The sequence below is a fragment of the Oryctolagus cuniculus genome, chromosome X (genome assembly GCF_051225735.1).
Source record: "Oryctolagus cuniculus isolate XC-2025 breed Fujian yellow rabbit chromosome X, ASM5122573v1, whole genome shotgun sequence".
Lineage (NCBI taxonomy): Eukaryota > Metazoa > Chordata > Mammalia > Lagomorpha > Leporidae > Oryctolagus > Oryctolagus cuniculus.
This window is the reverse complement of record NC_142888.1, coordinates 54,527,689-54,539,849: the sequence shown is the minus strand read 5'-3', so window position 1 is coordinate 54,539,849 and position 12,161 is coordinate 54,527,689. Positions and strand designations below refer to the sequence as shown.

The 12,161-nt window shown below is 44.0% G+C and overlaps 1 protein-coding gene across 6 annotated transcripts in view; it reads right to left on the bottom strand.

The window, feature by feature from the left end:
* UPRT (uracil phosphoribosyltransferase homolog) overlaps positions 1-12,161 on the bottom strand; it is a 125,500-nt gene that overhangs the window by 51,726 nt on the left and 61,613 nt on the right. For 3 of the 6 annotated variants that reach the window (XR_016228399.1, XM_089324856.1, XM_008248849.5), the window contains exon 1: positions 5,965-6,539. The exons of 1 other annotated variant lie outside the window; for it this stretch is intronic. Coding sequence is in view for 3 of the 5 variants with exons in the window: in XM_089324856.1 (XP_089180982.1) it covers positions 5,965-6,377 (413 nt within the window). In the remaining 2 variants the exon portion in view is untranslated. Of the gene's footprint in view, positions 1-5,964; positions 6,565-12,161 lie in introns of those variants that run through there. 2 more of the 6 variants (XR_515197.5, XM_002721822.6) reach the window with 2 other exon arrangements.

The following is a 12,161-nucleotide window of genomic DNA, read 5'->3' as shown; positions in this document are numbered from 1 at the left end:
TATGATCTTTTAAGAAATTTAATGAAAGCTAAGGATCCCTATCCCATTAAGAAAAGGCACAAGGGGGCTAGCGCTGTGGCGTAGTGAGTGGGGCCACTGCCTGTGGTGCTGACATCCCATATGGGGGCTAGTTTGAGTCCAAGCTGCTCCAATTATGATCTAGCTCCTTGCTACTGGGAAGACAGTAGAGGATGGTCCAAGTGTTTGGGCCCCTGCACCCTCATGGGGGACCTGGAGGAGGCTACTGGCTCCTGGCTTCAGAACAGCCCAGCTCCAGCTATTGAGGCCATTTGGGGCGGGGGGCGGGGGGCGGGGGTAAGGGTGAGCCAGCTGATGGAAGATCTCTCTCTTTCTCTCTAACTCTGCCTTTTGAATAGATAAATATTTTTTAAAAAGAAAATAAAAGCCACAGAGGCAGGCATTTGGCCTAGTGATTAAGCCAACCAGCTGGGATGCCCATATCTCTTATTAGGGTGCCTGGGTTCGAGTCTCGGGCTCCACTGCCCATTTCAACTTCCAAATAATGTGTACCCTGGAAGGCAGTAGGTGATGGCTCAAGTAGTTGGATCCCTGCCACCTATATGAAAGACTTAGATTGAGTAACCAGTTCCAGCCTGGCTCAACACCTGCTGTTTCAGGCTTTTGGGCAGTAACTATAGGACAGGAACTCTGTCTGTTCCTCTCTTTGCCTCTCAAAAAAGTTTTAAAAGGCATATAAACAAATGTATATAGCAGCATTATTTATAATTAATCATAATAGCCAAAGAGTTGAAACTGTTCAAATGTCCATCACCTGATGAATGGGTAAACAAACTGCAGCATACCCATACTATGGAATATTATTCAGGCATAAAAAGGAATGATATACTAATATAACAAGGATGAATCTTGAAAACATTATACTAAATGAAACTAGTCACAAAGGACTACATAATCCATGATCTTTACATAAAATGTACAGAATAGGCAAATCAATAAAGACAGAAAGCAGTGATTGTCTAGGGCTTTGGATGGGTTGAAAGGAACTGCTAATGTGTAAGGATTTCTTAGTGGGGTCATAAAGGGAGAAAATGATCCTGCGGGGGAGGCAGGACATACAGCAGACTCATAGAATGGCAAACGCCCAAAACAGCATTCCGGCCTCAGAATCAACCCTTGGGGCATTCGGATCTGGCTAAAAGGTCCATGAGAGTCTCACAGGCATGGAAAGCCACGACATGGTGGCAAAAACAATCTAAATGAAAGATCCTGGTGAACAAGACCCCAGCGGAAGGAACAGGCCATCAAGGAGGGAGGCGCCTTTCTCCGAAGGGAGGAAGGAACCTCCACTGTGATACGGCCTTGACTAAACAAGTTCAGAGTTGGTGAACTCAAGGGGCTTCCATAGCCTAGATGGCTCATGGCAAGAGTCTCGGGTGATTGCTGACGCCATAAATAAGAGTGCCAATTGTTAAATCAACAACGGGAGTCACTGGGTACAGGCTCCCCACACAGGACCTCTGTCCTTAATGCGGTTTACTATGAAACTTAAAAACAACACTACTAGTCAAACAATACCCTATACCTTGGGCGGTTGTGTGAGGGCAGCCTGTTGAAATCCTTGCTTAGTGTATACTAAGTTGATCTTCAGTATATGAAGGTAATTGAAAATGAAACTCGATGAAGGGCGGGATGGGAGAGGGAGTGGGAGAGGGGAGGGCCACGGGAGGGAGGGAGGTTGGGCGGGGAGCCACAACAATACAAAAATTGCACTTTGTAAATTCACATTTATTAAAAAAGAAAAAGAAAAAAAAGAAAATATTCTAAAGTTGATTGTGATTATGGTTACACAGCTATGGACATTTTTAAAACCACTGAATCATATATTTCAGATGCTTGAATTGTATAGTATGTGAATTGTACTTCCATAAAGATGTAATTTTTAAAAACCATTAAAAATGCACATATAAATAAAATTTCCCAGATAATATCTAAGGGATTGCTAAAGCCCTGAAAACCAACTATATATACATGGGCCCCAGACCCAAGATTAGTAACTCCTATCCCACAGAAATAAAAATATCATATTTATTTCATATGTTTTATTTCAACTACCTCCATAACTACCGATGTTATGCTTCCTATTTGTTAAGATAACTGCTTCATCTCTTAGAGCACATGATCATAGTAGTTTGTAATACTAATTTAAAACATTTAAATAGTATAGTTTTATAAATATTAAGAATTAGTAAGAACCTTCAGTAATTGAGAATCTATTTTTTAAAGATTTATTTATTTATTTGAAAGGCAGAGTGACAAAGAAAGAGAGACACAGAGAGAGCTTCCATTCATTGGTTCACTCCCCAAATGTCCACAACAGCTGGGCTAGGCCAAAGCCAGGAACCCAGAACTCCATCTAGTTCTCCCACATTGGTGATAGACCCAAGCATTTGAGTCAGAATCTGCTGCCTCCCAAGATACATTAGCAAGAAGCTGGATCAGAAGCAACGCAGCCAGGACTGCAACCAATACTGAAATCAGCATGCTGATAATGGGATGTGGGCATCCCAAGTGGCAGTTTAACCTGCTGCATTGCAATGCCAGTCCCTAAGCATCTACTACTTGCAGGGTATGGTTGGAATTCAAAAATGTAAAAGATTTCTGTCCTTAGGGAACTTCAAATCCAATAGTCAACATAAAATCAATATATAAATAATATACAAAATAGGGGGGTGGGCATTTGGTCTAATGGTTAAGACACTGGTTATGACTCCTGCATCCACTGTCAATGCCTGGGTTGAGCTCTCCTCCTGACTTGAACTTCCTACTAATGTAGACCTTGGAAGGCAGCAGTGATAGCTCAAGTTCAGCTTCCTGCTACCCAGGTGGGAGACCTGGATTGGGTTCCTGGCCCAGGTTCCCAGCTCCTGGTCCATTGCAGGCATTTGGGGAGTGGAACAGCAGATGGAAGTGCTCTCTCACTCTCTCTCTCTTTCTCCACACACACACACACACACACACACACAATTTTGTCTCTCTGCCTCTCAAATAAATAAAAGTTTAAAAAAAAATTGGAATATGGGAGTGGATATTTGGCCTGGCAGTTAAGATGCCAGGACAACTATATCCCACATGGAGTGCCTGGCTCCTGCTCCTTCTAGTGTGGACCCTAGGAGGCAATGGTGATGACTAAAGCAGTTGAGTTCCCGCCATCCAGGTGGGAGACCTAGATTGAGTTCCTAACTCCTGGCTATAGGCTTTGGGGTGGTAGGCCAGGGGATAAGAGCTCACTCGCTCACTCTCTCTCTCTCTTAAATTTTAAAAACAAACAAAAAACCAGCAGCTTTCTGAAAAAATAACCTAACAGAAGAGAAGGTAATCTTCCATTAAAAAGGCCAGGGAAGGGAGTTATTTTGCCACCTGGGATGCCAGCATCCTACAGGAGTGCCGGTTTGAGTCTCAGCTGCTCCACTTCCCACGCAGCTCCCTGGGATCCACCTGAGAAAGCAGAAGATACCCCAAGTGCTTGGGCCCCTGCCACTCCAAGTGAGACACTTGGATGGAATTCCAGGCTCCTGGCTTTGGTCTGGCCCAGCCCTGGCTATTTGGGAAGTAAACTAGCAGATGGAAGATTCTCTCTCTGTATCTCTCCCTTTGTCTGTAACTCTGCCTTTCAAATAAATAAATCAATTTTTAAAAAAAGGCCAGGAAAATCACCCAGGAAAAATACTGAAAGAAAACCTTCTTGGAGCAGGCATTATGGCACAGCAGGTTAACCTGCCACTTGGGATGCCTGTATCCCAGATTAGAGTTCCTAGGGTCAAGTCCTACCACCACTTCCAATCCAGCTTCCAGCTAATGTGACTGAGAGGCAGCAGATGATGGATGGCCCAAGTGCCTGGATTCCTACCACTCATGTGGGAGACCTGAATGGAGTTCCTGGCTTCTGACTTCAGCCCAGCCCAGCCCTGGACATTGTAGGCATCTGGGAAGTGAACCAGAAAATGGAAGATCTCTTCCTCTGTCACTCTGCCTTTCAAACAGATAAATAACTCTTTAAAAATTAAAATAAAGGAAACTTTCTTGGTAGAGGTACACATTCAAAGTTGGGTTTGACTGTGAAGAATAGACAGGATCTGAACAGACATAAATAATGAGGATACAGGGAATTCTAAATGGGAATAGAAGCAGGAATGATTCAGAATAGATCCTAGGAACCATAAGAGAGGCCTTAATATCAAGCCAATAATCCTGGACTTTATTTGGTAGACTCGAAGAAACCAAAAAAGGCTGCTGAGTATGGCAGTTACTAAATCAAAGCTGTATATTTAAGAAGATTGGTTGTACAGTAATGTGTGGGTATGTGGAAGAGAGAAAAAGCGCAGGCAGGGAAACAAATTAGGGGTCTATTAAAACAGTATGAAGAAAAAGTTACTGGAGTCTGATTCAGGGAGTGGCACCTTGTCATTCAGTAGCCATTTTTAAAAGATCAAGGCCTGGCCCACCACTGAAAACGGGGTGTTTTAACAACCTGAATTTATTCAGCTACTCAAAGTGCTGTCAATAAAGAAACCAACTACAGTTCATCATGGTACACATTTTCCTTGAGAAAACCCATCTACAATACAGAAATTAGAAATTTCTTTTACTTAGGCCAGCACCATGGCTCACTTAGCTAATCCTCTCCCTGTGGCACTGGCATCCCATATAGGCACCGGATTCTATTCCCGGTTGCTCCTCTTCCAGTCCAGCTCTCTGCTGTGGCCCAGGAGGGCAGTGGAGGATGGCCCAGGTGCTTGGGCCCCTGCACCCACATGGGAGACCAGGAAGAAGCACCTGGCTCCTGGCTTCAGATCGACGCAGCGCCGATCATTAGGGAATGAACCAACGGAAGGAAGACCTTTCTCTCTGTCTCTCTCTCATTGTCAATAACTCTACCTGTCAAATAAAAATAAATAAAGAAAGAAAAAAAGAAATTTCTTTTACTTAAATTTTTCTAAGTTTTCATTAATTTATTTTTAATGAAAAGCAACAGAGAAAGCAAAACAACAGAGAAAAATGGAGAGCCAGAGACTGAGAGATTCTCCATCCAGCTGGTTCACTCCCCCAAACTCTGCCAACAGCCAGCGCAGGATCAGGCCAGGAGCCAGGAACTCCATCCAAGTCTCCCACAGGGTGGCAGGCACCCAAGCACTTGAGCCATCACCTTCTGCCTCTCAGGGTGTGCATTCAGCAGGAAGCTGAATCTGTGGCACAGCAGTAACTAGAACCCAGGCACTCCCCTATGGGATGGGGATATCCCCAGTCCAGTGGTGGTATGCCACATGTCCACCTGAGATTTAGAGAAATTTTAAAATAGCATTTTAACAAGAAGTTCTGGCTACATTGGTTTGTAGGATTACAAAGGGCCAAAGGCCCTACAGTAAAACGATATTGCTAAGAGTTGGATGATAAGCTTTCATGTGACCAGGTAACCCTGAACTCCAAGATCCTAGATAAAAATGATATATTTACAGTAGAAAACATTAAAGGGTCAGAAGGCCAGTAGAGCAGGACAGAATTGCCTTGAAATTGCTTTATTTCAATTTGTAAGCCTGAGGTGATTGGTGGTACAGCTTAAGTTCGGGTAATAACCATTTCTGGGCTGTAGATTTACCACGTGGGCAGGTACTGGGCAGATTACACCAGGGCGTTTACCTGCCTAGAATGGCTGAGAATTCATCACTCAGAGACAAAGAGGCCCGGCCTGAGGCTACCTCTACAAAGCAAAATTAAACACGGAGACTAGGAACGAGAGGGTTGGAGGCTTGTGTCACATGACACCACCCCCATACACACCCCCAAAAGAAAAGGCCCTGCCCCAATCTCCAAAGATCAGCTTGCCCGGGGGCCGGAACACTACCCGCTTAGCCCTTCTACTTCCAGTCCCCGCCCACCTTCTGCAAGACCCTCCACCTCCCTTTCCCCCCTCCAATCTGGGCTTACTTGTCGCGGATGATGGTCTGCAGCTCCCGAATCTGATCATTCATAGGCAGCAGCTTAAGCTGCGGCCCAATCTGCCAAGAGAGTTCACAGTCCCCCAGGAGGGAGTCGCCGACGACTGCGTCCGAGTTACCACCGTCACCGGTGCCACTGCTACTCTCAGAGTTGAGGGTGGCGCCGCAGGCCTGAGGGTCCCCCTCGGCGGGCATGCTAGGCTGAGTGTCCCCCTCGGCGGGCACACTAGGCTGAGCGTCCCCCTTGAGGAGAGTCAGCTTGGCCACGGAGGCACTGTTTCCGCCGGCATGGTCCGAGGTTGGGTCGTCAGGTCGCAGCGGCTCGGGGTTTGGGGTTGAGGCAGCGGTTACTTGCTGGTTTTGACAAGGAAGGGGGTCTGGACACTGTAACTCCGTGGCCATACACGGGGCCCCGGGCTGTCCCCGCTGCTACCGAACCCTAAGGAGAAAAGAACAAGAGAAGGGGCCGAGGGACCCGAGCTCTTCCCGTAGCACTCCCCTCCTCCGAACCTCTAACCCCACCTGCCCTCTCAACCCTAGGCCGCCTTCGGTTTCTTTTCACACGTTTTGTCCCAAGCCCACCCACACCAGACGTACGCCTGCCTAGGCGTCCTATTGGCTCCTCTCCCTGCCACTCTACAGAGCGCTGCCTGTTAACCCTTTGCGTCACCCCTGCTGCGTGGATTCCTCCACGTAACCAAGCCGACGCGGTGGCGAGGCCAAGGGTTCTCGGCTGCTAGGTCTTCCCGGAACCCTCTAGGGTTTCTGCGTTCAGAAATTTGGGAGATTGGTAGAGCCAGGAGAAGCTGGCAGTGGACGGTGACAAATGATTACACACAAAAAGCGCATGTTTTCAGACTTTGCCTCTTGGCAGAGAAATTATACCTCCGGAACCGCATCTTCAGTTAGCGTGTCTGTGTAACCGGAGGAGGAAGTGAAAATGCTTAGCAGGCTGTGGAGCCCGTCCTCATCCACATGTTCGACGATTGGCAGCTTCCCAAGTGGGCTTGACCGCTAAAGCTTTTCTCTTTATTGGTTGGGTCCAACAATTGACAAAGACCTGTTACCATGGGGATTCTGCAGCATTTCAGATCCGCTCTCACTGTTTCTTTTAAATACTTGAAAGAGGTTGTGTGTGTGTGTGTGTGTGTGTGTGTGTTTAAGAGTGTGTTTAAAGCCTGAGATAGGAGTGTCCAGGGCAGTACTTTTCAAACATCGTGTATATCAGAACAACCGCAGAGTTTGTTAAAATGCAGGTTCTTGTTGCCCACCTTTGAGATTCAGAGTCAGCAGATCTGAAAGGGGACCCAAAAATCTTTATTTTTAACAAGTAACCTAGTAATGATGATTTTTTTAAAATAATACTCTTTGAAACTCCTTTTTCAGTGAGCTACCACTTGAAAGTCAGCAATCTGCTTATTCTGCCCCAAAATTATCGAGCAACATTTGACAAATCCTTTCCCTCTCTAGGCTTGCCTTTCCCCGTCTATAAAATGAGATGCATTAACTATCTGACACCCAAAACATTTCACCAATTTCTATAACTTTATTTTAGTTCCAAAAAACCGATTCTTTTTTTTTTTTATAAAAAGGTTTATTTATTTGAAAGCCAGAGATAGGAGAGAGAAAGAAATGTTCCATCCACTGATTCACTCCCCAAATGGCTGCAATGGCAAGGGCTGGGCCAATCTGAAGCCAGGAGCCAGGCGCTTCCTCCTGGTCTCCCACATTGGTGTGGGGACCTAAGTACTTGGGCCATCTTCCACTGCTTTCGCAGGAACATTAGTAGAGAGCTGGTTCAGAAATGAAGCAGCTGGGACTCGAACCCGTGCCCATATGGGATGTCAGCACTGCAGGTGGAGGCTTAACTTTATGCCACAGTGCTGGCCTCAAAAAGCCAATTCTTGAATTTCCTTCTTCCACACATGAACATAACCCATGCATGCAGAGAGTCTGAAAAATACAAATCACAAAATAAAGGCATATCCAGGCCTTTGGTGAGACTTGGACCTGGCTCTGTTTCCCATTGTTTGTTTGTTGTTTTGGGTTTGTTATTAGTAGTATTTTTCTCTCTTTCTTTCTCTGCTTTGTGCCTGACCCTCCAGTTCAGTAGGCTATTAGCAGTAATTATAATGCAGAGAGCTTACATTTGATTGGATGATAAGAATTGCAACCTAGAATTGTAATCCCACTCACTTTTGAAAGCCTGTGCATCTTTTCACCTAGCACACAATGAGAATCAAAGACTCTCTGGGTTTAAAAGCTGCATCTGCTAACTTGAAGTGGGCAGGAACAATTGAATGGCTAATTTGCCACTGAATAAGGGAAAACAGTGCAATGCAGTATTGTATCATTAACAGTAATTTAAATGCTGTGATAAATTTAAAATGGTATTGTAAGACATCCTGGGACCAAAACCACTATAGTTTTGTCCTGTGTCTCATCAGGCCAGTGGCCTCGTTCTCAATGCCACAGAATATGAATTAGAATGATACAATTGTCAGTCTGCTGTTTTCACTCACATAGGGAATGCTGATGCATACACTTACCTATATTAACCTTAAGCATTAGCAGGCCTACCTATCTTGTCAGTTTAATTTTTTAAGGCACTTAAAACACAATTCACTATTGATTAATAGTAATAACATCTTGAGTTTTATAATTTATGGAGAGTTCCATATACATTCCCCATTTACAGACAATACTTGTGTAATTCCTTTTCCTAATGTGAGTTGTCCAAGTCACACATCCAAAAAGGAACAGAGCTAAGACTGGAAGCTTAGTACTTTGGCTCTAAATCTAGTTTTCTAGATTCAGGGCTACAGTTTCATGAAATAATTCAGTTAACAAGTACTGATTGAGACTTATTCACCAATTTCCCCTGTTTGCTAAATGCTAGAACAGATACAAAGAAAAATGAGTGATGATCATGAAATTCTCCATTGTTGTGGAAGTCATGGATAGTATAGATCTTTGAAAACCAAAGGATAATGTTAGGCAATATGGAAACCTTCATCATAAATATTAATAGCAGAATTGACAAATTTGAGTTCAGTTCTCTTGCTTCTCACATTTTGATGGAGGAGCAAAGCCAGATAAAACAAAAAGCTGGAAAATTCTCCAGCAATAATTGAGATGGCGGTAAACTTCATTTCAGGTTTTGAGCTATAAATTTAAGATAATCCCTAAAAATTAAGAGAAACAGCAGGTCAATTGCCTATACTAATAGGAATCCTTCACATGCATCCATATAGTGCCTCTATGAAACACTTTTGTGTACTTTTATATAGGTTATCTCATTTAACATTGTGAAGTGGTTAGGCCTATTTTATTATTCTGCTTTACAGGTGGTGAGAAAATTGAGATTTCAGGCCTAATTTAAAGCAATATCATAAATTTGCAGAGTTGGAAGACAACCAAAGATACTTAATATTAAACCCTATTTTCTATCAAAGCAGTGTGCTTTAATTATCTCATTTTATTTTTTACTTTTTAAAAATATTTATTTATTTGAAAGGAACAGTTTGGGGGGGGAGAGGGAGATTAATCTTCCATCAGCTGGTTCACTCCCCAAATAGCCACAAAGGCTGAGGCTGGACCAGGCTGAAGCCAGGAGCTTCATCTGGATCTCCCAATGCATGTAAGAGCCCAAGTGCTTGGGTCATCTTTTGCTGCTTTCTCAGGCACATTAACAGAGAACTAGATTGGAAGTGGAGCAGCTGGGACTAGAACGAATACCCATATGGGATGCTGCGCCACAATTCCGTCCTCTAATTATCTCACTTTTAAAAATAATTCATTTATTTTATTTATTTGAAAGAAAGAGACAGAGAGAAACAGAGAGATGGATACCTTCTGTCTGCTGGTTCACTCCCCAAATGCCAGCAACATCTGGGCTTGGGCCAGGCCAAAGCTGGGAGCCTGGAACTATATAAAGATCTCCCATGTGGGTGTGGCAGGAACCAAAGCACTTGATCCATCATCTGCTGCCTCCCAGAATGTGCATTAGCAGGAAGCTAGATCAGAAACAGACCCAGGACCTGAACCCATGGACTCCAATGTGGTATGTGGGCATCCCAAGCAGCAACTTAACCTCTGTGCCAAACGCCTGCCCCTAATTATCTCATTTAAACCTTCCAGCAACCTAAGGAGATAGGCCCTATATTTTCCCCATTTTACAGATAAGAAAATCGAGGCCTAGTGAGAACAAGTACTTAATAACCTCACACAGCAATGCAAGGGTACTTCAAAAAGTTTGTGAAAAAAATGAAATTAAAAGATGTTTGTTTTGGTACAAAAAAATTGCAATCATGCGTAGTTTCTTTTCCATAATATGCATTTTCCATGAACTTTTTGAAGACCCTTTGTAAGTGCAGAAGCAGGCATTAAAGCTTAATCAGGCCAATGCGTTTCTACAACACAGGTCCTCAAATTAGTCCAGGTTATGTTCTTCAACTGTTTATCACACTTTACATTTGTACTAGATAATATCTTTTTTTTAACTAGATAATATCTTACCTGCGATACTAGATTTAACCTATGAACCTGATATAATGTTCTATTAATACTTATTCTCTGATGAACTCTGGCAATTCTTTTGTGTGCTAGGCTCCCAGAATTCCTTTATTCAAATTGACTTTGGTGATGTTTAATCTACTGCACTGTGATTTTAAATTGCTTATGAATTAGTAGAAAATATGCTAACTAAAAGAATAACTAATACTCTGGAACAAATATAAGTATACTTCAAACAGTTTGTGGAAGAATGAAATTAAGTTTATTTTGATGCAAAAAAGTTTTGAAATCCATGCACAGGTTTTTTGTGAGCTTTTTGAACATCCTTCTTACTGTGATTCACTTTTCTATCTAAATGAATATTTGTATTACCTTGCAGATGTGTATACATTACCTTGGTTCTTATTTTGGATTCTTTTTTTTTTTCCAATGGCTGCCGCGGCTGGCGCGCGGCGGCCGGCGCACCGCGCTGATCCAATGGCAGGAGCCAGGTACTTATCCTGGTCTCCCAAGCACTTGGGCCATCCTCCACTGCACTCCCTGGCCACAGCAGAGAGCTGGCCTGGAAGAGGGGCAACCGGGACAGAATCCGGCGCCCCAACCGGGACTAGAACCCGGTGTGCCGGCGCCGCAAGGCGGAGGATTAGCCTAGTGAGCCGCGGCGCCGGCCTATTTTGGATTCTAAAATGTCTACATGGCTATCTTTTCAAATGTGTATTTTACCTTTTTTTTTTTAAGATTTATTTATTTATTTGAAAGTCAGAGTTACACAGAGAAGGAGAGGCAAAGAGGCAGAGAGAGAGAGAGAGAGAAAGAGTCTTCCATCAGATGGTTCACTCCCCAATTGGCTGCAACAGCCTGAGCTGCGCTGATCTGAAGCCAGGAGCCAGGATCTTCTTCCGGGTCTCCCATGCGGGTGCAGGGGCCCAAGGACTTGGACCATCTTCCACTGCTTTCCCAGGCCACAGCAGAGAGCTGGATCAAAAGTAGAGCAGCCAGGTCTTGAACTGGCACCCATGTGGGATGCCAGGGTGTTAATCCGCTGTGCCACAGCGCTGGCCCCGTATCTTACCTTCTTTACTGTCTACTTCTCCTGCTTTCAAACTTCATTAATTCCTGATACTGTTATTGTTTGCTTGCTTGCTTGCTTGCTTATTTATAAAAATTGTGTACAGGTAGGTATCATGGAGCAGCTGGTTAAGCAACCACCGCTTGAAACACTCATATCCCACATCAGAGTGCCAGTTCAAGTCCTGGCTGCTCCGTTTCTGACCCAGTTTCCTGCTGATGGGTCTGGGAAGGCAGCAGATGGCCCAAGTGCTTGAGTTTCTGCCATCCACATGGGAGACCTAGATGGAGTTCCTGGCTCCTGGTTTCAGCCTGGCTCAGTCCCAGTTATTGCAATCATTTGGGGAGTGAACCAATGAATGGAAGACCTTTCTCTCTCTCTCTCTCTCTCTGCGTGTGTGTATGTGTGTGTGAGAGAGAGAGAGAGAGAGACCCTCCTTCCTTGTCACTCTTCCTTTCAGATAACTCAATAAACAATAAAAATGTATATATTTAAGTTATACAATGTGATGGCTTGTTATATATTATATCATGATTACCACAATAAAGCTGCTTAGCACATCTATCACCTCGCATAATTAACACTTCTTGTGATTATGGTGA